The sequence below is a fragment of the Hylaeus volcanicus genome, chromosome 1 (genome assembly GCF_026283585.1).
Source record: "Hylaeus volcanicus isolate JK05 chromosome 1, UHH_iyHylVolc1.0_haploid, whole genome shotgun sequence".
Lineage (NCBI taxonomy): Eukaryota > Metazoa > Arthropoda > Insecta > Hymenoptera > Colletidae > Hylaeus > Hylaeus volcanicus.
In genome coordinates, this window is record NC_071976.1 from 13,792,103 (window position 1) to 13,818,546 (window position 26,444).

Below are 26,444 nucleotides of genomic sequence, written 5' to 3' on the forward strand. Positions count from 1 at the left end.
AAATATGTGTTTTATCTACGGAAAAAAATATTCTGTTGCGAATATTAAATAACGACTGTATACCCAGGTAGCACAGGAACAGGAACGTCTTTTGTACGTCCATGGGACGTCCGGTGCTGGACATTCCCAGAACGTTTTCTGTACGTTCTCTGTACGTCCATGGGGCGTCCGGTGCTATCTGGGATAATAATATTAATTAATTTACAATTGTAAGTAGTGTATTTTATATTCGGAAAAAAAATATTCTGTTCTACATAGTGAATAAATTATATATTATAAATAATATTAATAAATAATATTTATTTTGTCTAAAAAAAAGTATTTTTCCCTAAATCTAGAAAGTTCAGAGCGGACATTCCTGGGACGTACAAAATTTAGATCCCATGGATATCCTAAGGACGTCCGACAACGGACGTCGGACGTTTGGACGTAAACTGGACATAAAATGGACGTCCATGGGACGTCCGGTGCTATCTGGGAAGATAATAGTTCCTCCACAATGACACGCTGTTAAAAATGGCATGTGTCATGTTTAATACACAAAAAAAAGTAATACATTGATTAAATTGTAAATAATATATTTTGGTATATTTTTATATATTAAATTATATTTGTATGGATTTACTTATATTCTGTTCAAACTTGATCAAATTTTTGCACTGGAAACAAGACGATAAATAAATTAGTTTTAATTACTGAACTTCGCGTATATAATTTTCCAATTAAATTATTGAACTCCAAACAATTCGGAGCATGGAGAGAATATTTTTTTCAAAGAAAAAATCCAGGAATGCGAGAAGGTTCATTAATCAAGGTTTTCTTAGTAACGATGAAGTATTTCGGATTAACCAACGAGTTTATTGTAATTTTCGAATTTATTATGATTTAAACTTTGAATAATTTGAAGTATACGATAAATATTTTTCAACCACCCTTCAAAAAAAAAAAACAGTATTCAGTTCTATAAGGTTAATAAATCAGCACTTTCAAATGCACAATACTTTCTATGACCTCAAAATAATAACAAAACATTACAATTACATTTATCGATCCTCAAATATCTTGATACACGTGAATACTTGTTGTCACGCAAAGAAAAATGAACGAAACACTGGAGAAGTTAATAAATCGTGACTTTCAAATACGTAATTCTTTCTGGCGCCACCCAACAATAACAAAGAACAGAACTCCGGAAAAATTAATAAATCCAGATGCAAATGATCGTTTACTCCTTAATAAATCAAGTCACCGAAACCCGGAATGTTTTCTAGGGACACCCTAATGATAACAAAGTATTTGGGATTGGCTGCACCCGACGATTGAACTAACTGTCCGAAGAACGTCCCGCGAGAATATTTACCCGGATATACGAGAAGAAACACCGGCACCAAGACGACCAACAGCAGCAGGCTAACGCTGAAGTGGAATAGGATCGAGAACCCGAGGATGTCCATGAGATCGAACGTGTTCACGGTCATGATCGTCACGATTTCCGATTTCCCGTAGAGAAAAACGAACAAAACCGGAAGAGAATCCACGAAACGTTTCGTGTCGAGTGGTTAACTTGGCGACTTCTGTATTATGGAAAATCGGCGTCGCGTGGTACCAGAATCCGCGGTGCTACTGACTGGCGTGTGGACGATTATGTTCGAAGACCTGACCCTCGACCCCTTGCAAAAGACCAGCCAGACGTTAGCTCGATGATACAGCCAGTACATCGATGGCACTGTCCTCGGTCTCGACGTCTCCTCCCCCTCCCAACATTGCCTGACGAATCCCAGAGGATTCGTCAGATTCGTCGGAGAATCGACGTCGAGGCGATTTATCGTGGACGAAGCCACCGAATCGAATCGTGGTTTAATTATAGGCGGCCACCAGAGATAATCGAGACCGAATCTCTCGAGCAGCCTTTGGTCCAGGTTGGCTGAACCATGAAAGGGAAGTCGCCGAAGAAGGAAACTGTCTTTAACGCTTAAGGGTGAAGCCTACCTAGGACGGTCCGAAACAAGAAGCAGATTTACGAATTTTTTGGCGACAAACAGAAAATTCTATTATAACAAGCTGTGTAGGGTATTCGAAAGAATGTTTCTTAATGCATGTGTTGGCATTTTTTGTATTTAAAAATATCTTAAATTAACAATGTTACGGTGTTATCGTACTTTTGCATGAGTAAATGTTTCCGCGGTGACCGTTCTACCTGAAAACTGGGTTATTTGAAATTCAAAACTCAAGCATTTGTTAATAATATATTCAATTATCTAAGTACAATCGAGACGATTTATTATTTTTTTACTCTATTTTTTTTATACGTGAAAAATGGGCGTTCTTCAGTGCTAAAAATCGTAGATGCAAATTTGAATCGCTGGCATTTTGAGTAAAATTATTTGTTCAAACATGCGATTCAATAGCAGTTAAATAATTTAATATATTTTTAAAAAATGCTTGATTTTTAAAGCTCTGAAACAGTGTGGTCACCACGGAATACTCATGTAAGCAATAGCGACGCCGTAACTTTGTTAATTTAAGATATTTTTATATACAAAAATTACAACACGTTCACTAAGAAACGTTCTTTCGAATACTCTTAACTTATTACCATTTTCCGTTTGTCCAACAAAAATTCTCAAATATGCACCACTTTCGGACCGTTCTAGGTAAGCTTCCACCCTTAAGGGGGTTAGGTCCACTCAGGATTTTCAAAAAATCGATTTTTTTCACATTTTCTTTAATTATGATATCTTGAAAATATTCTCTGCAAATTTGAAGTTAATTCGATCAGTAGTTTTTGAGATATCCTAAAATTACTAAACGTAATGACCCTTGATGCTCGTACCAACGCGCTGAAGCAAATGAGGAACACGCTTCTTATAATCAAGATTTTCCTTAACATATAACTTAATATTATTTGTTTTATAAAATATATTAAATACTTTAAACAAAAAATCATTCAAAATGCCCATTTTTTCACGCCCCTGAGATTTTTTTTACAGAGAAGAATGTATGTAATGTTTTTCTACTTACAGAATATTTTATATATATTTCAAAGGACATTTTGTATTTTTTTCAATTCTTGAATACGTAGACTAAAGTTAGTATGAAATTATTTTTTCGACAGGTACTCAACTCTATAAAAGGGATGAAGTGCTATCTATGACGAAACATCAAAGTTTGTAGAAGAATAAATGGCATTCCCACTACTAGATAACACAATAGGTTTCTTTGAAATTTCATTGCTCGAAGAATACATCTTAATATTAAGAACTGTTTTCTTAACTGAATTTTAATAAAATCATTCTTGTCGTATAATTATAAATTTATTAATAGACACAGTAAAATAGACTAAAAAAATCTATTAATAAAAATAAGCAAAAACTAATGACCTCATCTAATAATAATAAGAATAGACATAGTAAAATAGGCTAAAAAATCTATTAACAAAAATAAGCAAAAACTAATGACCTCGTCTAATACTAACAAGAAAAGCTATTTCTCTAGGCATTTAGGGGCTTTGCAGTAGATGATGATACATTAGCATAAATTTAAAATACCTCCGAATATAATATGCTATATATGCTCTGAGGCGGGACTTCCGATCATGGTGCCGGCGAAATGAATTGGGAGACGAATGGGAGAGTGATTTTGTGTCGAAAAAGTGGTATATAGGACCGAAACCAGGAAGTAAGTGGGTCGCTGTGTAGTGACAGGAGTGGGAGAGTGCAAGAGGAGAAAGAAAAACGCAAGTGTAAGTAGTGAGGAAAACCAGCTCCTCTCCCGGGGAAAGTGCTTCTCTCTCCAGGGGAATAGGGGAGGGGCAGCCCAGTGGAAGGGGCATAAACAAAGAAATCATGGCGGGCATAGAGAATTCCCTAGACTGGTCAATACAAGAGTGGAGGAGATCATAGGAAGGTTCGACAACGGAACCCTAAAGAAACGGAAAGTGGTGGACAGATCGCTGGATGTAACGGAAAGCGAGGAAGAGTGGGCGAAAGTCCAAAGAAGGAGAAGAGTAGAACAAAGCAACAAATCAAATGAAATAGCGACAAATAAGCACGAGGTCAGATAAAAAAATGTAAAGAAATACGTAGGAAGTGAAACAGTGGATAGGAAAGAGAATATAGGGAAAAGGTCCATAGAAAAGGAAGTTAGAGAGAAAAATAATAATTATAATACCAATAGTCTCCAAGAGAATAAGGGATATAAAGACGCACGTGTCCAAGCGGTAATAACAACGAATTCAGGTAAGAGCATCAAACTAACTGAACTCTACAAAGTCGACCAAGATGAGGAGGAGGTAAATTCCAGAGAGGACGAATACCTCAAATTCTGTGAATGATTTCAAAGCAGCGTCAAAAATCAAAAAAGTTAACTATATAAGAATTTTCAAAAACATACACATTTAATTCACAGATCGAATCAATTAGAATGATTACATATAGAGGAGCAGAAATAAAATTCAAAGATCCACACAGAGGCAAAACAATAGTAAAGGAACTACAAAGCAGAAATAAAGATAGCATGGAATTCCGCATCCCATTCAGGGCGCAGGAAAGATGAGGTGTCACGAGGAAATGGGAATTCTCACCAGCCGAACTCATCCAGGAAGCAGAGGAGGGACAAGGACTAATCTCAGCCGAAAGGCGTCACAACAGAAAAAGGAATGGACTACAAAGAGACTGGTATGATTTTACTAAAATTTGCAGAAGACTCGCTCCCAACGAGGTTAAGCATATATGACGGTGTCATAAGCCTAAAGATAACCCCATATGTCAAGGCAGTAAAACAGTGTTTCAATTGCCTGCAATACGGGCACTTCAAACAAAAATGCAGAAGAGAAGTGAAAATGTGTTTTATATGTGGGGATGTTTACCATGGTAACTGCGATAGGAAACTGCAATGTGTGAACTGCGGGGGCGAACACGAAGCATTAAGCAGAAAGATTAATGGCCTACAAAAATTTAAGCCTCCTCGAGGCAAGAAAATTAGCAAAAATGGAACTGGGAATATTCCATAAATCCAGGAAAGATGATAGAGAGATAGAGAGCCTGAGAGTGGACGATCTGAACTTCCCAAAACTTTAACCAAAAAGAAAGAACTCATACAAGGAAACCGGAAGATGGGAAAACTTACCTGTTCCAATAAACAAGGGCAGATGGAACAGAAACCAGGAAATTAAACAGTCAACATTTGAATCAAAAAATAGATATGAAAATCTGCACTCGATAGAGGATTACCATAAAAACAGACACGAATCCTTCATCCCCATGGCTCAAGCAGAGGAAGAAGAAGTAAATAAAAGATACGAAAATATAAGAGCAAAACCAATGCACAAGGGTAGAAGACCACTGACAGAAGAAGATATAAACCTATTACTGGACTGGATACACCAAGAGAAGATGGAAGATATGGTTATTGAAAAAATTAACAGAAATCGAAGAATTAACCACCCCAAAAGGATTGACCTACACGACGAAGGATATAACTATAATAGAAAAAACAGATATCCCCAAAGAAGATTCGGACGAACGTCAACTTCAAGGACTCCCTGCCCAAAGAGGCTTTCAAATCCACGAGGACGGAGGAGCTTGACGAAGACCTTAGTTTCATAAAATCATCCAGGAATTTAAACCAAACTGACAGGTACAGAAAGATGTACTCCAGGAAAGTAAATAATAAGGAGTTCAAAGAAGAAGTAAGATCCAGGATATCCAAAATGACTGGCTCGATCCATCAGAAGGAATCGATAGAAGACATAGAAGCGAATACTGGGAAAGAGTCAGATATAATCCAAGAAAAAGTAGGATATATGTCAGAAAAGGAATGGGAGGGACTACAAATACTAAATTTTTACTAACTCTTAACTGTTAGCTACAAAAGAAATAAACTTGCTAAACAAAATATTTTACAAATTACAGGAGAACATGCACAATAATGTAAGATTAGGTTTTTGGAATGCTAGGAGCTTAAGTAATAAGTATAACGAATTAAAAAGAATAATTGATGTTTACGATATATTTTGTGTAAACGAAACCTGGATGTACAAATGGACATTTCAAAAATTCAACGAGTATAACATTATACATAATAAAAATAACAGGAAGGATTATAAAAGCTTTACCACACCAGGTACAGGTATGATAATTATATATAAAGATAACCTAAACATTGAATTAACCAAAGAAAAAAACATAGAAAATTAATACAAATACATGAAGTTCGCAATCAAGAATATGAATGACAACGAAATTTATGATATAAATTTTGTAGACAGAAATCCTAAAGTAAACGCGAGCTATGTGAAATGAAACGAATTATTCGAGGATCTGGAATTAAAAGACAACTCAATAATAATAGGGGATTTAAATGCAAAGCATACGGAATGGAACTGTGGAACACAAGACATCTCAGGAAAGAACTTAAAGGAAATCCTAGAGGAGTACGACATGATTGTGCAAAACTATAACACAATATCAAGGTACAGCCCGAATAACAAAAGTTTTAACAATTCGAATATAGATCTTATAATAACACCTTCCCATTTAACAGGAACGGTCAATTTTGCGGAATCAGGAGAATGCTTAGGGTCAGACCACCAAATAATAAATCTCAGGTTATATACAAACGAAAATGTAGGTTTGGAGTCAGACGGGTCCAAGAAACATTTGGGTAACAGCAAACTATATAAAAACAAAGAAAGAGTGAACTGGATGGAGTTCAGACAAAAACTGGAAGAGAAAAAAACCGTAATAAATCAAGAATGGGAAGGTATAACAAACATCAATTATAAATACCAAAGATGGTGTGATCATATATATGAAGCTTTTCAGGAAATGACTCAGCATAGGAAAAACAATAAAAAAAGAACCAGAAACCACAACCAGAAGAAATAAACAATACAAGAAGGAAGAAAAATACAAATAAAGAGGACTCAAGTCAGGACCATAGAAAGAAGAGAAATATCTGGTGGAATCAAGAATGCGAAGAAGCATGGAAGAAATGGAAAGAAAGCTCGAAGACGTTATGGAGAACGGGTAAACCCGAGGACTATACAATAATGGAACATAACAGAATGAAATGGTTACAGTTAAAAAAAGAAAAGAAGGAGGCTACGTGGACTGCATTTACAGAAGAGCTGTCTAGTGAAAAAAACAGTGGAAAACTGTGGAACAAGGTAAGAAGAATAAAGAATATCTACATGAAGGACAAATCGACGTTAAACATCAGAAAAAGGTTGGAATTGGAAGAAATAGAAGTAGCAAAACTCGTGGAAAGAAACAATAACTTGGAAAGCACTCATAAAGAAACAAACGAACATGTAAATAGATACATCAGCACCTCACCATCCAAATGGGATGAAAAAATAGATCATGTTGAAATACTAACAACTATCAATTGTTTTAGGAACAAAACGTCAGCTCCGAGCGACGACAAAATAGATTATATAATAATAAATGAATTGTCTTCATTCATGAAAAAATTGTTATGCTGCATTATAAAGGAGACCTGGGAACAAATGACACTACCCAAAGAGTGGAAAATGGGTAGGATGTGTCTACTGGAAAAACCTGGAAAAGCAGCCCTGAGACCAATCACTTTAACTTCATGCACAGGCAAAATTATAGAGAAAATAATAAATACAAGACTAAATCTTTGAGCAGAAGAAAACAATATCATCGATGAAACACAATCCGGATTCAGACACAAAAGAGGAACAGTTGATAATCTAAATAGAATAGTAATGGAAATAAAAGATAACAGCAGAAAAAATAATACCACAGCAACGGCTTACATAGACATAAAAGGGGCGTATGACAATGTCAACTTTGACAAGCTCATACAAATACTAATGGAGAAGAAATGCCCACCGAGGATATTAGGATGGGTGAGCAACTGGCTAAAAGACAGGTATGTTCAAATAAGGGACAGTAATGGGAATGATACAACAATCCCATGGAAAATAGGGGTCCTCAGGGGGCAATCATCAGCCCGACCCTGTTTAATCTATATATTGCAGGTTTATCCAAAGAATTAACAGTCCAGAATACACAAACATTAATTTACGCGGATGATATAGGAATTATAACAAAGGACAAGGACATAAAGGAAACTAAGAGTAAAATAAAGGAAAGCATTCAACAACTAAATACCTTTCTAAAAAGCAGGGACCTAAAAATATCAGTAGATAAAACCAAAATCACCTTCTTTGAACAACAACCTCAAGAGAAATCAATAAAGGTACTAGAAAATCATTACGAAATCGTCAACCAAGCAAAATTTTTAGGAATCACGATAGATAATCAACTTAGTTTCAGACCACACATTAAGGAAATGGTAGAAAAGTTCAAAAGAAGAGCCAATATAATAAGGTTTCTCTACCATGGTAATAAGGGGGCTAATCAGAGCCATGCGTTGATGTTTACGAGAGCACTGATATCATCGGTCGTGGAGTACGCCTCGCCGGTGTACCTAACTTTTGATGGACAAAAAAGTATACAAGACACTTTAAGAAAAACGAAAACGGCAGCCTTAAGGTCAGCAATAGGATACAGAATATCTACTCCACTTAATGTGATCTACATGGAGTGTGGTTGGACTACACTACTAGACAGAGCCATTTTTCTGGCCAGCAAATACTGGGTACGTCAATTCGAAAAAGGTAAAGAGAACAACCCCACGCTACAATTATTTATGAAAATCAAAGAACAAAATAAACAAATCAACGAAACACACACGACTAACAAAATCCACACCAGGCCAAACATATCGGAATGTGCATTCTACGATATATGGAAATGGAAGGATCAAATATTCACCAGGGAATTTATTTCCGAGGGTCTAATAAAATGGAACAATCTGAGAAACGGAACCACAATTACAGGGGAATCAAGTAATAAGAAGTGGAAACTGGACAATGAAACAGGTAAATTAATAAATGACAAAGCAGTCCCAATTAATATGATAGAAATGTTCTTCCTAGATAGACATAATCTATTAAGGGTGCGCAGGAGACAAACTGGCGCCATCAACGGAAAGTAGGTGAACTACTAGATAGTTTTTCCCGTTTTTCAGGCACAATAATGAAAAAACATATAATAATTATGCATTTCGTAATCAGGGGAAGCAAATCTATCGTCTCGTCAAGCGTTTTTTGGAAAAAATTAAAAAAAAAAAGTTTTTGCCTTTTAACGTATTTTTAGCACGTTTTAAAATCGAAATTGCAAAATGTGTAACTATCCCCCATAACGGAATTTTATAAGGAACAATTTAAAAAAAAAAATCACCCGGAAAGGACGCTTCCTCGCCTCATAAAATTACATTGGTGTTGTCGTTATGAAATCGAGAAGACTGATGCGCTTGCACAATGGCTTGAGTTTCACGCTCTCCACCACAGCGCTGGTGTCGTCTCTCCTGCTGCTGGTGTGCCGATAATCTAAAAACGCCTTTCAGCATGGTTCAGTACCGTACTATGAGTATGAAGTGCCCGAGCTTATATATTTTACTTTTGCATATGTATATGTATTCAATATTATATTATTAAGAAACGTCATGTATATGTTAAGGTTGTTTATATTGCATTGCAATTAATTGATACAGAATAGTCTGTTACGATAATTTTAAAGTAGTAAATAATAAAAAACTGATATGATATTTATAATATGGTACGAAAATAATAAAGTACTAATTGTTATTTGTGGAATGTAATGATAGTATGCAATGTAAAAAATATTGTATAATAAAAAAGGTAAAACGTTTTACGCATGTAGTACTGCAAAACCATTTTGACTTTTTTCAGAATGGGTGTTTGTTTTTGATGTACAATAAAAGCATCTAGCAATGTTCGTTGAATACATTAGTAGAATATTAGATTGTAACGCTGCTTGACCCCGGGTACGAATCCCGATTGATGTATTTTTTTTTAATTTCAATTTTCTATCAGAAATATATTTTTTGAATATCATGTACTATATACTGCATATTATATATTACCTTACGCATATTTTAAGGTTGAAATTAATTTTTTAACGTGTAACATATGTTATATGCCAACATAGTATTTGTATTAGTTTTAGTTAAGATAACTGTCTTCTCCTGATCCTCCGTTTAACTCCAACAAACATTCGAAATTTCTTCCTCCGATAACTCATGATTTCATCCTGATTAGTCATCCCGGACCTCGACCTCGCTACCTCTCCTTTGCCGACCACTAAACTCAAGATAATTCCTATACTTTCTATCCTATACTTCTATTCTATATTTTCTATCTTTCCCAAATCTATAAAGCCTACCACTTTTCCCTTTTTCATCAGAAAATTGTCCGAACCGTTCCGACACGAGAACCTATAGCCAGTACCACGCGTTTACCTGTATTAACTTCGTTTAAATTTCGCTCGACGATTGTACTTGTCGAATAATAATAAAGTACAGATCAAGCGGAAGACAACATAATTTTGGCGACGAGGATGAGATGTCCAGCACTCTACACACAATGAACATCTGTGGACGAGTGGCAACACAGTTGCTGAGAACGTGGACACCGAACGAGACGACGTACAAGGAAACGACGTACCAGAGGAAGACCCAGGTATTTGGTTGGAAAATACTGGACCTAGCAACTCCAGCACCGATTGCAGAGGAAAAACTTCCGTAGTAAGTACTGCTCAATAGATATTCATCTTTATAGACAATTCTTTCCTTTCTATTTCCCTTTTTTCCTAAAAACAGACGCAATCATGTCTACTGAAGATCAAGCGTCAGTAATTATATACGAGCTCTCATTTTTAGTTAAATTAATCCCATAAAAATTTGATGGCGATCGATACCAAATCCGTAGCTTTGTAAAACAAGTTGACGGAGTCTTTGAATTAGTCGCGGACATCCAAAAACCCGCTTTATTACTTTACGTGAAAAGCCGTATTACCGGTAAAGCACGAGAACAAATAGACATTCATTGCAATCTTACGACTTGGGACGAAGTTTCTGACCTTCTTTTAAATCATTATCAAGATAAAAAATCTCTCGACCAGTTGTTCGAAGAATTAAATTCTATTGTTCAAAAGAAAACCGAAAACATATCGCAATTTTGTCAAAGAATGGAAGGCCTTTCGTCTCGAATCCCCACAGCTGTTCACGCGTCAGAACAAGACGAAAGTCTTTATAGACAATTTTACCTGGCAGTATCGCAATGGTAATTAAAATGACCCTCAACCGATTCATTTACCATTCACACCCTCAGATCTCACAAATGCTTTGGTATAGAGAGTTTCAAACAATTAATCAGGCCTTTACAGCCGCCTCAACGGAAGAAAAAGCTCTTCGAATTCGTTATGAAAATTTCGCATAATGCATTTATTGTAGTAGAACAAATCATGCAAGTGAGGACTGTTATCAAAAGAATTCTAATTCAAATCTTTCAATGTCTCGATATCCTAGACCAATCTATTTTGCACAACAAAAATTAACTTCCAGACCAAATAATCCTCAGAATCCTCATAAAAATCCAAACCAATTACAAAACTTAAATCGACCTAATAATTCATGGTCAAATCAAAATTCGCAAAAGTCAACTAATCAAATTCAATGTCGTTATTGTAAAAATATGGGCCATTCTATCGACGAATGTATTAAAAGATTTGCTGGAAACGTCCGACGCAACAAAAATAACGGAAATAGACTTATTCCTCAAAATGCCCAACACTCGAGCGTTCATTTAAGCAATCAAAATTTTAAATCTCCTACACAAATTTCCAATTCCTCAGTACAAATACCACCGAATAACGCCGAACCAAATATCACAGCACTCCTCAGCTCATTCACTCTTCACAATGTTTATTCGGGTAATAACGAGTGGACATTCGTGCTATTTGAATCTTCATTATCAAACTCCTCTGACGGGATCCTAAAATTTGTAATCGATACAGGAGCATCTATCTCGTTGGTTAAAAAATCGAGTCTCGGTTATTTTAAAATCACTAATCCCGAACCGATTATGCTTAACGGTATCAATATCGATGCACCAATCGCAACTGTCGGAGAAACGGAACTAAAATTATCGGTCCGTAAGTATTTGTTTAATTGTAAATTCCAAATTCTGGACTCTAACACGGGTATTCCTTTTGATGGTCTTTTAGGACAAGACTTTTTTTGATACGCAAAATTGTAAAATCGACTTCCAAAAATCATCTATTTCGATTAAATCGATTCCATTCTCAATCCCTCTACAACGAAGTACAAGTCAACAATCAGACTCGTTGTCAATATCAGTTAATCCGCGATCAGAAATGGTAGCCAAGGTAACGGTCGAAAACCCCCTTAATCTAAAAGAAGGAATAATTTTAAACCGACCGTTGGATCAACAAGAATCATTAATTATTCCCAGCACATTAGTAAAAGTAATAAACAAGGACGAAGCCTTAATTACAATTATTAATCGATCTTTAGAAAGGAAGACATTCACCAAACCCAAATTACCACTCTTACGTCCTTCCGAACAAGCTCATATTTTTTATTTTTCCGTCGATCCAAAAGACATAACCGAAGTCATAAGGCTTAAATTACTAAATGAGAATATACGTGTCAGCCATTTGAATTCAGAAGAGAAAAATTCAATAATTAAATTATGTCATGAATTTGAGGATATTTTCCACCGACCCAATAACGTATTAACTACAACCTCAGCAGCTATCAATAAAATTCCAACGATGGATGATATTCCCATTCAAGTTAAACCTTATAGGTACCCCGAGATACATAAAGACGAGGTATCCAAACAAATCGAGAAAATGCTAGCACATGGAATTATCAAACCTTCTACTAGTCCATGGTCAAGCCCGCTCTGGGTCGTACCTAAGAAAGCGGACGCTTCTGGTAAACAAAAGTGGCGTATCGTCATTGATTATAGGAAACTCAATGAAAAAACTATCGGAGATGCTTACCCTCTTCTACACATAGAGGATATTCTAGACCAGCTGGAACACGCCCAGTATTTTACCACATTAGATTTAGTAAATAGTTTTCATCAGATTCCTATACATCCAGACGACGCTCTAAAAACTGCCTTTTCTACTCCAGAAGGTCATTTTGAATATACACGAATGCCCTTCGGTCTTAAAAATGCTCCCTTTGTTTTTCAACGAATGATGAACAACATTCTGACCGGGTTTAACTTCAAACAATATTTCGTCTATCTCGACGATGTAGTTATCTATGGATCTAGCCTCAACGACCACAATGCAAAATTACGTAACGTCTTTAGTAGATTTCGCGAATATAACCTCAAACTTCAGCCAGATAAATGCGAATTTTTACGCGAATCTTGTCAATACCTCGGACATGTAATTTCTAAAGATGGAATGAGACCAAACCCTAATAAAATCGAATGTATAAAAAAAATGGAACCTCCAAAAACATTAAAACAAATAAAAACATTTCTTGGGATGGCAGGGTATTATCGGAAATTTATCCCGAACTTTTCGACAATCGCGAAACCAATCACGTCATTATTAAAAAACGACACCGAATTAATTTGGTCCCAAGAGCAGCAGCACGCATTCGAGACATTAAAATCGATGCTGACAACTGAACCCTTATTACAGTATCCTGATTTTTCCCAGCGATTTGTCGTCACATGCGATGCTTCTAATGTAGGCATTGGCGGCGTTCTCTCACAAATAAAAAGTAATAAGGATCTACCCATCATAGCTTACTATTCAAGAACCCTAAATAGCTCCGAACAAAATTACTCCACTACTGAGAAGGAGTTATTAGCCATCATAAATACAGTCGAACATTTTCGACCTTATCTCTATGGCAGAGAATTTACGATCTATTCAGATCATCAGCCCCTTCAATGGCTTTTTAGTTGTAAAAACCCTTCTTCAAAACTCGTCCGATGGCGTTTGCGCCTTAATGAATACAAGTACGTAATCAAATATAAACCTGGAAGAGTAAACTCTAACGCAGACGGTTTATCACGACTTCATCCTGATCACAAAGGAAACTCCAAATCCATACTCCACGCACACAACCCCAGTAAATCGTATCAAGACTTTACGAAATTCCACTACACAAACAGGGACGTAATTGAATTCCCAAAAGAGGAGACACCTCTCCCAAATTTAAGAGGTACAGTAGTACTCTTATGGCCAGAAGATTTAGATAAAGAAAATCAGTATTCAGACTACGTAACTCAAAATTTTGACACAACTGAATTAACATCAAGCCTCAATGGATTGTATAAATTGCAAAATAACAACCAAACTCTATTAATTTTATTTCCCAAAAACCTACATCATGACAAGATCGATTATCGTAATTTATTTCAAAGTTTTGCGACCCTCGAAGATACTATAAGACCAGAAGATCTCATTTTAGTTCCACCTAAGAAACAAAACAGTATCAAACCTGAAATTTTTAATGAAATGGTTAAATTCATTTTTCCCTCTACTAATATTAAATTTCTGAATACAAAGAAAATCGTTCCCAAGGACTGCGATGAAATACAGATCAAATCAACAATAAAATTTAAAGTCAACGATCTTGTTACAATCGAGAATAAACAAATTTCGCCGGGACTATCTAAGAAACTAACAAGCAATGCTAAAGGACCTTATAAAGTCATTCGAACATTTCCTAATCAAACTGTTGAAATTCAAATTGGCCGAAAATTAATTAAATATCATACTAACCTACTCAAACCGTACTTTTCAGATGAATCAGACATTCCTAATCTCCCTTCTGCTTCCGCTCCTAGCCAGCAGTCATTTTTTCTCTCACCGTCCTTTCGAGAAATCAAGCGGAATCCTTTATAACAAAAAAGGAACGACACAAATCGCGAATTCAAAACTTATACTCCTTTCATACATGAATGAAACTCACTTAAGTAATACGCTTACAATTATTAATAATTATTTCATTAAAAGCAAAGGCATTTGCAATGCAACATTAGAAGATCCAAATCGGAAAGGTCACACTAGTTTTCATTGTGAACGTACTATCCAAGTAATCGAAGCTGAACTATCAGAAATTAGTTCAAAACGTGAAATTCTCCAACAGCTGACCGAGAAATTAGTTATTAGAAAAAAACGCGGCCTTTTAAATGGTATGTCATATTTATTAAAATGGGCCTTTGGCACTCCCGATGCTGAAGACGCTCAATTTTACGAGGATAGTATCAAAACATTAGTAAATAATGACAGACAAACGCAAGCTTTGCTCTAATCACAAGTTCAAGTGATTGCTAATACTATTAGGAACTTCAATAGCTCCCTTTACTCGCTTCAAAGTCAAGAGAAGGCAATGAATGAAAATATAGAAAAACTCAATTCATTTACTATCCAAACTAATTCTTACATTTCACATTTGGAAATGGAATCTACGGTAAACCAACAAATTACCACTTTAAGTATGTTAGTGAGCCAAGTTAATCGAGAGTTCTCAAAATACATAGAAGCTATTAATCTTGCTGAACATCACATTGTTTCTCCATTCATCATTACTCCTAAGATGTTGTATGAAGAACTGAAAAATTATAAAAATGAGCAGGAACTAGTTATGAAACCAAATTTGGAAAATATACATACTTTTTACAAATTTATTCAACTTCACGTTATTGCCACAAATGATAATATAATATTTGCACTTCAAATTCCCTTAGTTATTCGAACGAAATTTGATATCTTTGAACTCATTCCACTCCCAATGCAACATAACGATTCAAAAATCTCATCTTATATTATTCCTCAGAATCGTTATCTCCTTCTATCCCAGACTAAATCCCAATTTACCTTCCTTAAGGAATTGTCTGATTGCAACGAATATCGAGATGAGGAGTATGTATGCTATCACCTGCACACCACAGCTTCAACAAACCAACCAGTTTGCGAAATCGAGCTGTTATCTCCTCACATTAAGAAGATTCCTCCTACCTGCACAATGAAAACCATCAAAACAACGATAGAGACATGGAACTATGTTGCAAAAAACCAATGGATCTACGTCCTCCACGAGCCAACTACTCTAACCGTCATGTATGAAGGAAATCAGAATCACATGGAAGATGTGATTCTTCAGAAAAGCGGAATCATACATCTTCAACCCCATTGCAAGGGATACACCATCCTGTTCTTGATTGCAGCCACACATGAAGTCAGCAAAAATGCAACCTATTATATGCCACGCCTGGATATCCAAAGTGACGACTGTTGCATCTTAACGCCTCACTTAGATGCCATCGAATCGACCATTTTAAAACCGATACATCTAACAAACATCGACCTCATGGAACTCAAATATGCCGATAAAAAATTAGGCGAATTTGATGAAATTATTACCAAACAAATAAACAAATCATTCATCGTTACACACACTAAGTGGTACACAATTGCCCTTGGAATAATCTCAGCACTATTGGTGTTATTCATACTTCTAAAATGCTGTAAAAATTTCGGATGCCTCCACTGGTTACAACGACTATGCTGTTCGACCACGGATCCGAGGCATGGAGAGATCAACTCACCGTTAATAAAAAATTTCGTCAACTGTATCTTCGACTCGTCATCGTCATCGTCTTCGAGTCCACCTACAACAGTGATCAACGAGGTAGTCACCTATCAACCAAGACGGAATCGAGCGACGGTTGCCAATCCAATACCTGAGATATCTGAAGATGAAGAAACTGTCCCCGTAGTTCGAGTCCAATCACGACAAAGAACGCGTAGAAGCACTACACCCCTTTAAATATTCCCCATTATCTTATGTAATCTTACTTTTAAGTTTTATATTCAAAAAAATAACCATTTAACCCTACATTAATCGTGTATAAGGAAAAGTAAGCGACACTAATCAAAAGATAATTAAGTTACTACTAACTGTACAAATAGTTTATATGCTTATATGATATTCATATCTACGTATGTACTGTATGTACTGTATATTAACACAATTTATATCACAAAATTGATTGAGATTAGTGTCAAACGCGATGAATGGAGTTATATTTGAACTTATGATAGAGGTATTTGAAATATTTGGTTTAAATGTATTTTGTAAATGTTCGGCAAAAGTGGTGGCTTTTTCGAGTGTGCTTTTTGCCCAACTAGAGTCTGCTTTTTTAGTAGGCGGTAAAGAGACCACTGGCCTCTTTAGTCTTTTGCAAGCTTTCCATAGTGAGTAGTTGGTGTCGTCATTAGGAGAGAGGTTTGAAATGTAAGAATAAAACTCTTCGTTACAGTAATTTTGAATTAATTGCTTCACTTCTTTCGTGATTTGGTTTAGTTTTTTTTTGTTATACGGAGTTTTTTGTTTTAGCCATATGTATTTTAATTTTCGTTTAAGTTTTATTTGTTTCATTTGTTACGAGCCAGGGCGATAGCGACGCGCGTGTGAGCCCAGCGAGTGGGATAGATTTGAGAATTGAACCAATACGATTAATTATTGTGTATCAATGGTGCCGAAGGCTGAGGATAGATTAGACAATGCAGACGACTCTGACGCGAAGTCAGATAGCTGCAGGAATTGGTATCTCCCAGTAAAGAGTAACCGTAGGGTAAGGTTCGAACTGTGAGGTTGTTGGAAAAAGTGCAGACGACTCTGACGCGAAGTCAGATAGCTGCTAGGAATCAGTATCTCCCAGTAAAGGGTAACCGCAAGATAGGTTAAGTTTAGGAGTTCGGGTTGAGTACACAATGACTAAATCGTATCGGTAATGAATACTACGCGTCGCGGATAAAGCCTCGCAACTTGTTAATTTAATAGAATAATAACTCGAGCGGTAAAGTTATTATGTTGTGGGATCGTTACACTGGCTAGGATTGGTGATTTCAAAGTAAAGGTTTGATGATTGATCTTACAGACTTTTAAGTTTACACAAAGAGTATATATTCAAAATAACTATACTAATTACAAGTGTCCAGTGTCGTGTTGTCGCGGTTAGTGTATGAAGTTAAAATTACCTAAGTGTTGCGCGGTGTTGACGCACTGGCGATGCGGGGGTCGAGAGTACTTTTATGGCTGTAATAGATTTTAAAACCGTCTTCGCGGATCTATATGGTAACGATGATCGAAAGGAACTGAAGCCCGATCTCACTAGAGTACTACTCTGCAGACGATCAATGTGTCTCTAACGAGTAACTCTTTCGTACTAGCCCCCGAGCAACGAAAATCGTGGGTTTATATACCCCTAAATGTTGGTGGGGATCCGTCGGTGATTTCCATATTTGGAAATCTGACGGTTAGGATTTTCGTGGCTCTGAGGTGAGCAGCTGCGTTCCCTGGGAAAGAAGATGATATCGAAGATGATGTTAAGAGTATGCAGCTGCAGGATGCACTCCAGGGAGACCGAGCTCCAAATTCTAGGAGGGTAGATAAAATAAAATTGATGACCGCGAGCTTCGGGAACAAACAGCGAGTTTCTGTATACGTAACACATTATGTATTCTGGATATGTGTAGAATTTCCTTAAAGTTTCGATTTGTTTGGTGGCTATCCATCCTGCATTTTGGATTTTGTCGGTGAGATCTATTACTGCTGATTCTATTTGTTCAGGAGTTCTTAAAGGTACATTGCAATTTATGTTTTCTTCCAGGGATTGTTTAAATGTATTCCAATCTGTGTTACGATTATGCAAATATGGCGTTGTTTTTGTGAGGATAGATTTATATAGACAGTTTATTAAAATCGGAGAATGATCAGAACTAAGATCTAAGCAAGATTTAATTTTAAAATGCAATTTGTTTAATCCTTTGGTTATTGCGAAGTACAATAGGTCGGGAGCTTTGTCGTAGGCTTACGGCCAGTATGTAGGTTCGCCAGTGGTCAGTGTGTCTAATGATAGTATCCTTATTGTTTGTTCTAGGATTTTACCTTGAGGTGAATTTATTCTAGAGCCCCATAAAACGTGTTTCGCGTTATAGTTTCCGCTGGCAATAAATTTGCTCCCTAATGTTTGAAAAAAATTTGAATATTGCTGTACTGATATTTTGTGTTTTGGAGGACAGTAAACTGCAGCTAGCGTAATATTTCCATGAACTGTGCTAATAGTGACAGCAGTAGCTTGTATATGCGTGTCAGTGGTATTTTGATGAAGAAAGTGTTTAATATCTTGCTTAATAACTATAGCTGATCCACTCCGTGCTTTGCCGGATGGGTGTTTAGCATCGTAGATATTATAAGATGGAATTTTAACGTAATTCTTAGTAGTAAGATGTGTTTCTGCAATGAGTATTACATCAATTTTATTAACTTGTAGAAAGATTTTTAATTCTTGTAATCTTTATTGTAGCCCATTTGCGTTCCAAATTGCAATGTTTAATGTAGTATCCATTTTATTTGTTGATATTGTTAAGCATGCGTGTGATAAGTTCTATCATTGTGTTAATTTGTTGCGACTGTTAACTTAACAATTTAGTTTGTTCAATGAGCATATTTGTTATTAGTTCTGTATTTTTAATTGAGTTTATTAGCAGGTGTTTAATTTCTGTTGAGTCTGATGCTGATTCGTGGTTTTGTAAAGTGGGAAACGATTCGTTTAGAATTTCCTGATTTCGAGTTGCTTGAGCATAGGTTTTTGTATGTATAGAAGACTGCTGGGTCGTGATAGTGTTGTTGTTGTTAGCGTTCACTGTGACAGTTTGGTTTTGAAGGTTTGAATTTACCGTAACTATTTTCTGTTTAAGTTTAGGATATAATTTTTGCTGTAATTGTTTACGTATTATACAACCTTTATAGCTAGCAGGATGATTTCCCTGGCAATTATAACATTTTACGTTATCTATTTTTCCTACGATAGGACAATTCGAAGTCCAGTGTTTACCTGCACATTTAACACACGCGGGAATTCTATTGCAATAGTTTCTGGTATGACCGTAGGCTTGGCAGCGTGAACATTGTGGGATGTCTCTTTTAGTTCTTGGAGGTTCAAAAGATACTATAGTGTTCAGTAGTCTATCGATCTTAAAAATTTCTTTATTGTTATCGCTCGATTCGAGTTCTATGAAGAAAAGTGGTAGCGGTTGCTTTGTGTCGTGTTTTATTATATTATTTATCCGTCTTACCTGGTGGCTGAATTTTGTTAGTTCGCTAGTAGTTGTACTTGGATTTGTTTTAGGGTGCATTCCTCTTAGTACTACCTTGTAACTTTTGTCTTTCTTTAGTTGATACGTATGAAAATTCGCATTTTTCTCTTTCAGGGCTATAACAACTTTGCTGTAGATTTCGGTGGAGTTGGCTTGAACTTTGACGTGGTTATCTTTTAACTGTTTTAGCGTGAAGTTTTCATTTGCAGTTTCTTTGAGAAGTTCCATAAGAGGTTCAATAATTTGAGCCTCGACGTATATTGGTGGAGGTTTTGGTTGAGGTTGAGTTGTTTCTGTCGTGGTGTTTTCTATTGGATCGTCTGTGATTTCTGATAGTATATTGTAAGGGTTTTCAATAGTTATGTCTGTTAACCATTTATCGTGAAGTGGTTCTGCGTCGCTAATCATAGGGTTTGAAGGTGGATTAGTTTTTCGTTTCTTGGGTGCAGCTTGATTTAAACCACTACTCGACTGTTTATCGATATCCATTAAGATTGAGATGGAATTATTATTTTTATTTTTATTGGCTTGATGTTTGGCAACAGTGTAGTTTTCTCCATCTTTAGCGATTTTTAATTGGAAATTAGTCATTTGTGCCGTTGGGAATCTAAACTTGCCAATAGGCAAATTTACTCTCTTCGAACTCGCACTCGCACTCGAAGTAACGTAAACACGTAACACAGAGATAGTTTGACACTTTGCGTAAACACGTCTTATCGCTATGACGATTTAATCGCGACTGTTTTGAAGAAATAGTCATCAATAGCAGAGAATCCAAGCGTAAAGAGGACAGAATGTGTATTCGTTCGATATCGTCCCGCGACTTTTCCCGGGATTAGCGTACGAACGGGAGAAGAAAATAAACTGCCCGAATCGTGTTTTACCGAAGCAGTTTTTATTGCCTCCGTGGTGAAACTACACAATAGTTGTAATACAATAAAATTACCCTTAGTTTAAGAACTTTAGGCGTTTTAATTTTGTTCCCGTAGGAATGCTCAAATGTCCGTAACACGGATTTAGAAATAAGATTTCTAAATCTCAGAGTCTCGCGTGGAGAAGACTTGTTGACTCGATAAGATCGATCGCCAAAAATCACGGTAACGATTGATTTGAATTCGATTCGCGCTGTGTACATATGTATTATCGTTCTCGGTGTCGCCCGCCGCCTCTCCGACTTCTCTCGCCTGCTTTGTACGGCCAGCGGAGCGAACGAGAGCAAGAGAGCGCCGGGATGAGCACGGACAGCATAGTATACACGTTTAAATTTGACCGTAATATACATACGAGTTCGAAGCCGGGGTTCGCGCGTCGAACAATGTGTGTAATGTTTTCTCTTTCTCTGGCGTGTGTATTCTCCGGAATACTACTGTTAGTTGTACATGTATACGTTCCATTTGTTCGATTTTACTAGTGTTACAATGAGAAAGCATGTTATCTTCTATCATTCTCCAAAGTATAACACCCGTGCTGGAACGATCACTTTATAGTTTGCCGCTACACCGAACCCCCTGTTTTGTCTACGAGTTCCTCCTCGTCATGCTCGAGAACGGTCAAGCCGAATATACCATAAGAGCTCTTTCACACGACGATACGCTTATCGCAATACGCAGCAAGATACTTATGCGATACTGTATCCAACTAATTTCGTAGCTCGGTGTTGATCATTTGTTTTTCAGTTAACCTTTCAGAAAACCTTTCTGAAATAATGGATGAGATTGAAGCTTTATCCATTTGGTTTCTACATAAAAAAGCTACTAAAAGGAGAAAAGTTAAGAGAAAATATTGGGTTTATCCTATTAATAATATAAGAGAAGAAATGGGAGCTTTTCATATTTTATTCAAAGAACTTTGTAACGATCCATGTAAATTCTTCAATTATTATGTCTAAAATTTTTTTATGAGGAAGGTGGACAAATTTGACGATACTGCGCAGCGTCGTGTGAATGCTCGCATCTATTTCAATGTTTCGTCGGCCGCCTCGACGCAAAAAAAGTTGCCGGCGGCCGACCAACCGCGGATACCGAAAATCAGTATCGCGATACTGTATCTCGCGAGAATCGCCGTCTGAACGCTTCCATAACATTATGTGTTCCATCGGTATCCTGCATACGCGTATCGTCGTGTGAAAGAGCTCTAACTGTTTCGAAATAAGCAACTCGCCGCTCCCGATCGAGTTACTTATTTCGAGACATTGCTATACTTGTTTCTATTTGTATAATGAATTTCAATATATTTATCTCTATTCTACATAGATATGTTTGATACGCATCATGGCTATCAAAAAATCGAGTACATTTCATTAACGTAAATCAAGCGGTATTCCCAGTAGAATTAAATAAACAATTTTGTAGTTGTGAATCTAAAGCATTCATTCGATATAAATGGTGATGAAAAATTTTGTTTCCACTGCTCTTTCGAAAATTATCACCCAAGTTCATGTACATCATAATGGAAATTGTTTGTTTTAAAAAATATATCCGAACATATTTAACGAATATATTTCTAAAAGAAAGTGAAAAAAAAGAATAGTAATAAGAATGTTTCAACAGAACTCGAACTCGCGACAGAGGAATTATTATGCTGATGCTTTACTAACCACACCGAATTCGCTATTGACAGAGTCGCTTATAATTCACCAAGTAAGCAGCAATAATAACTTCAATGTTGAATATCTCGTAAACTATAAATCGTCTGCCCCCAAAATCAATAACATTCGCTTCAGTTTTCCACTGTGCAAAGGCCCATCAAAAAATTAGCGTCATATCTGGGCCCGTTCCCTTGTCAGTCTCTCTTTCTTCTTCATCAAACTGTCTCTTTCTACTTCGTCGACGCTTTCAAACTTTGGACGGATTCGAAGCTGATCAAAACATTTGGTTACACATACAATGTATGTAGGTATAATAACCAGCCGAGGTGTCGATTCTAAGTTTACATGCGGCTCCAGCCGAGCGCGAATATAGAAAGAGACAGAGAGAGGAAAGCGAAAGAGAGAGGAGAGAGAGAGAGAGAGAGAGAGAGAGAGAGAGATCCAAGGCACGAAGCTAGGAACCAAAACATATAGGCGGGCGCGAGACAATACTAATGTAACAATAAAACTTTTTTATTTATTAATTTTTTTAAATCTAACTTTTTCTAATGTGTTTGTAAGATTTTTATGATTATAATGAGACCAAACACGATATACATACAGCGAAACAGGAAAGTATTCGGCTATTTGTTTGTATTTTATATTTCATATTACCTCTTATATCAAAAATTTTTTTTTATAAATTATACAAGATGTTCGGCAACCGAACAAAGTATAAAATAAGAATAAAAAAAATACACAGCAGCTTGGAATCGAACTAGCGATATTTTATGTACGATACTACGATCAGTGATACCAGCCGGGCCGGGTTTATTCGCCCATGTACTGTCAGGATGGCCGTTAACAGTGTCGTCTCCAGGGTAACAGGTGTGGGATGCTATGGCTATTGTGGCTATGAGCGCGAAATCATGAATATATTTGTCCTTATTATTTATATATTGTCTATAATTATATATTGTCTTTATATATTGTCCTACATTTGTCCATAAATCATGAATATATTTGTAAAAGTATGCAGGCGTAATTAAGATACACCTTTTTAGTCGTGCGTATACTTCATTGATGCTATGTTCGCTGCGCGGGCGCGAAAAAACCCAGCCGACTACGATACCTGCGAATCAAGTCGAAAAGCGTATTTAGATGGTCGACACGGTAACGGAAAGGAAGACGACGACAGCGCTGCGGTGGAAAACACGATATTGAGGCAGCCATGTTGGCATATGAATCGTCTCAATCGTAGCGACACCACCAATGTAATTTTATGAGTCGAGGAAGCAACCTTCTTGGCTGATTTTTTTTTCAAACTGTTCCTTGTAAAATGCTATTGCGGGGGACAGTTACAGATTTTTGGAAAAAGACCCACAAAAAATTTCTTGTCTTTAAATGTATTTTTAGCACGTTTCAAAAGCGAATTGCAAAATGTGTAACTATCCCCCGCAACGGAATTTTATAAGGAACAGTTTAAAAAAAAATCAGCCAAAAAGGTTGCTTCCTCGCCTCATAAAATTACAATAACTGTTTGGAAAATTGCAAACGTTTGACATCATTCTGTCTTTGTCTCTCCTCCGATTGATGTATCTCCCTCTCTGTCACAGCATCATTGGAGAGACAAAGATCTATCTATCCTTGTCTCAGAGCTTCCTACTTTCTCTGCAACTGTCGGTGAAGTCAACTCGGAGTTTTGCTGGGTCTCCTGCGCACCCTTCAACTGCATTGTTATTCACCATCGTTTGATGAATTTGGTTAAATTATTAAATACATCATATTAAATGCAATGCACCTTTTTCGGAGGCGGCGCAGATGTAAAAAATTTTTAATTCTGGTTTGGGTTAGCTTTTGGCAGAGGCGGCAATATTGAATGCTGTCAATGTATACATGTTTATTGTCTATGTGGAATTAATTGTTAATGTATATAGTATGTACACGGAAATAATAGTTTGAGTAGATTTAGGGCTTTTTTGGAGGGGAGGGGTGGCAATATTGATTACTGCTAATGTATAAACTCTCTTCATGGAAATACTGTATGAATAGGTTTGGGATAGTATTTGGTGGGGGCGGCGATATTGAATAGTGTTAATGAATATGATGTCTAAAGCGGATATAGTAATAGGAATTAAAGGCCATACTTTTTGTTTCTCCGACAGAAAATTAAACCAAGTTTGGCAATTTTGAATATACTTAATTTTAAATTTTGCGCCGCCTCCGAAAAAGGTACATTGCATTTAATATGATGTATTTAATAATTTAACCAAATTCATGAAACGATGGTGAATAACAATACAGTTTAAATAGAAATTATTTCACACTTTTCACTGCATTTTCCCATACTTTTAAGCAATTATATCTAGAGCTAGTATGTATTCATATAAATTAACTAGAAATTATTTCGTACTTTTCACTGCACCTTTTTCGAAGTCGGTTAAATTTTGTCCCAAAAAATTATTTTATTTCACTCTTTTTAGTGGCAATCTATAACCAATAGGTTTCATGCAATAACAACAGTTATGAGCAATATACAGGATGACCCAAAAACGTTGGAGGTCCTTGAAAAGGCTTGTTCCACAGGGGTGGGGGGGTTGAAACAATTTTTCCTTAGCGAAAATGTTGTTCGAGGCTTCGTTAAGGAGATATTCCAGAAACAAAAACTCCCGACCAATCAGAGCGCGAGTATGCCGGAGGAGCGCCTGCTTGGCCTATGCTCCACCGACATACTCGCGCTCTGATTGGTCGAGGGTTTTTGTCAATATCTCCTTAAAGAAGCCTCGAACAACATTTTCGTTAAGAAAAAATTGTTTCAAATCACCCCCCCCCCCCCCCCCCCGCGAAACACCCATTCAAAGCCATCCAACATTTTTTGGAAACCCTGTATAATTGCAAATGGGATTATCAGGAATACATATGCAAATACATGTGAAAGGATTGATTGCGTTTGGTAAATTCCTTGTCGAGCTACACCAGAGCATAGCAATTTTGCACCAACAATAATTTGAAACAATGAAAGTGTCCATAAATTTTTGCAAATGGGAACATCACGAATTCATCTATTATGAAATGCGGAAGGTTCCATCGCGCTCGGTAATTTCCTCACCGAGTTACATCATATAATAGGAATTTTGCGATAACAATAGTTATAAACAATACAGAAATTCATAAATTTTTGCATCTGTGATCATTGCGAAAACCTCTCCGGCAGCAAAATGTAAGGGGTTTCATCGATTTCATCGGTTTCAGGCCAAACATACGTGAAATAGTACGCTTTTTGCGATAAAAAGTGATATAAAGTGGTAAAAAATAAGACAAGGACAAATGTTTTGTTATGGGACCAAATGGCAAATGTTCTTCCAGATACAAGAAGTTTCAATCTGATTGGTCTCGGAGTAAGAAGCAAGACAAAATGTTTCTTTTACGCGACCAACTGGAAGAAATATTCGACAAGATGAAAGAGGTTTCACTCCGATTCATCAAGCCATCTCGACGTAATCGGTGAACAGACATAAAAAAAAAAAAAAAAAAATGTCGAATTGAGTAACCTCCTCCTTTTCGAAGTTGGTTAAAAATGGGAGACAGCTGGTTTGAATATGGTAAGGCAGTTTCAAACGCCATGACCATTTTTACTACAGAAATAGTGGGAATATGGAAAGCAATGGATATACATAGAAGAATCGGAGAAAATAAAAATTGCCTAATCCTAACCAATTCGGCATCAGCTATCAAAGCGCTGGAAAGCTACCTAACAAATAACAATTGGAAGGAAAATAACCCATGAACGATCCACACCGGAAATATGTTAA

At 36.5% G+C, this 26,444-nt stretch overlaps 1 protein-coding gene across 6 annotated transcripts in view; it reads right to left on the reverse strand.

Annotated features, from left to right (window-relative positions):
* LOC128884623 (uncharacterized) overlaps window positions 1–20,183 on the reverse strand; it is a 46,533-nt gene extending 26,350 nt beyond the window's left edge. The window contains exon 1 of one of the 6 annotated variants that reach the window (XM_054138114.1): window positions 1,361–1,667. In XM_054138114.1, coding sequence (XP_053994089.1) covers window positions 1,361–1,478 — 118 coding nt within the window. In that variant the 5' untranslated portion in view covers window positions 1,479–1,667. Of the gene's footprint in view, window positions 1–1,360; window positions 1,674–20,045 lie in introns of those variants that run through there. The other 5 variants (XM_054138116.1, XM_054138120.1, XM_054138118.1 and 2 more) reach the window with 5 other exon arrangements.
* Between the last annotated feature and the right edge of the window lie 6,261 nt (window positions 20,184–26,444).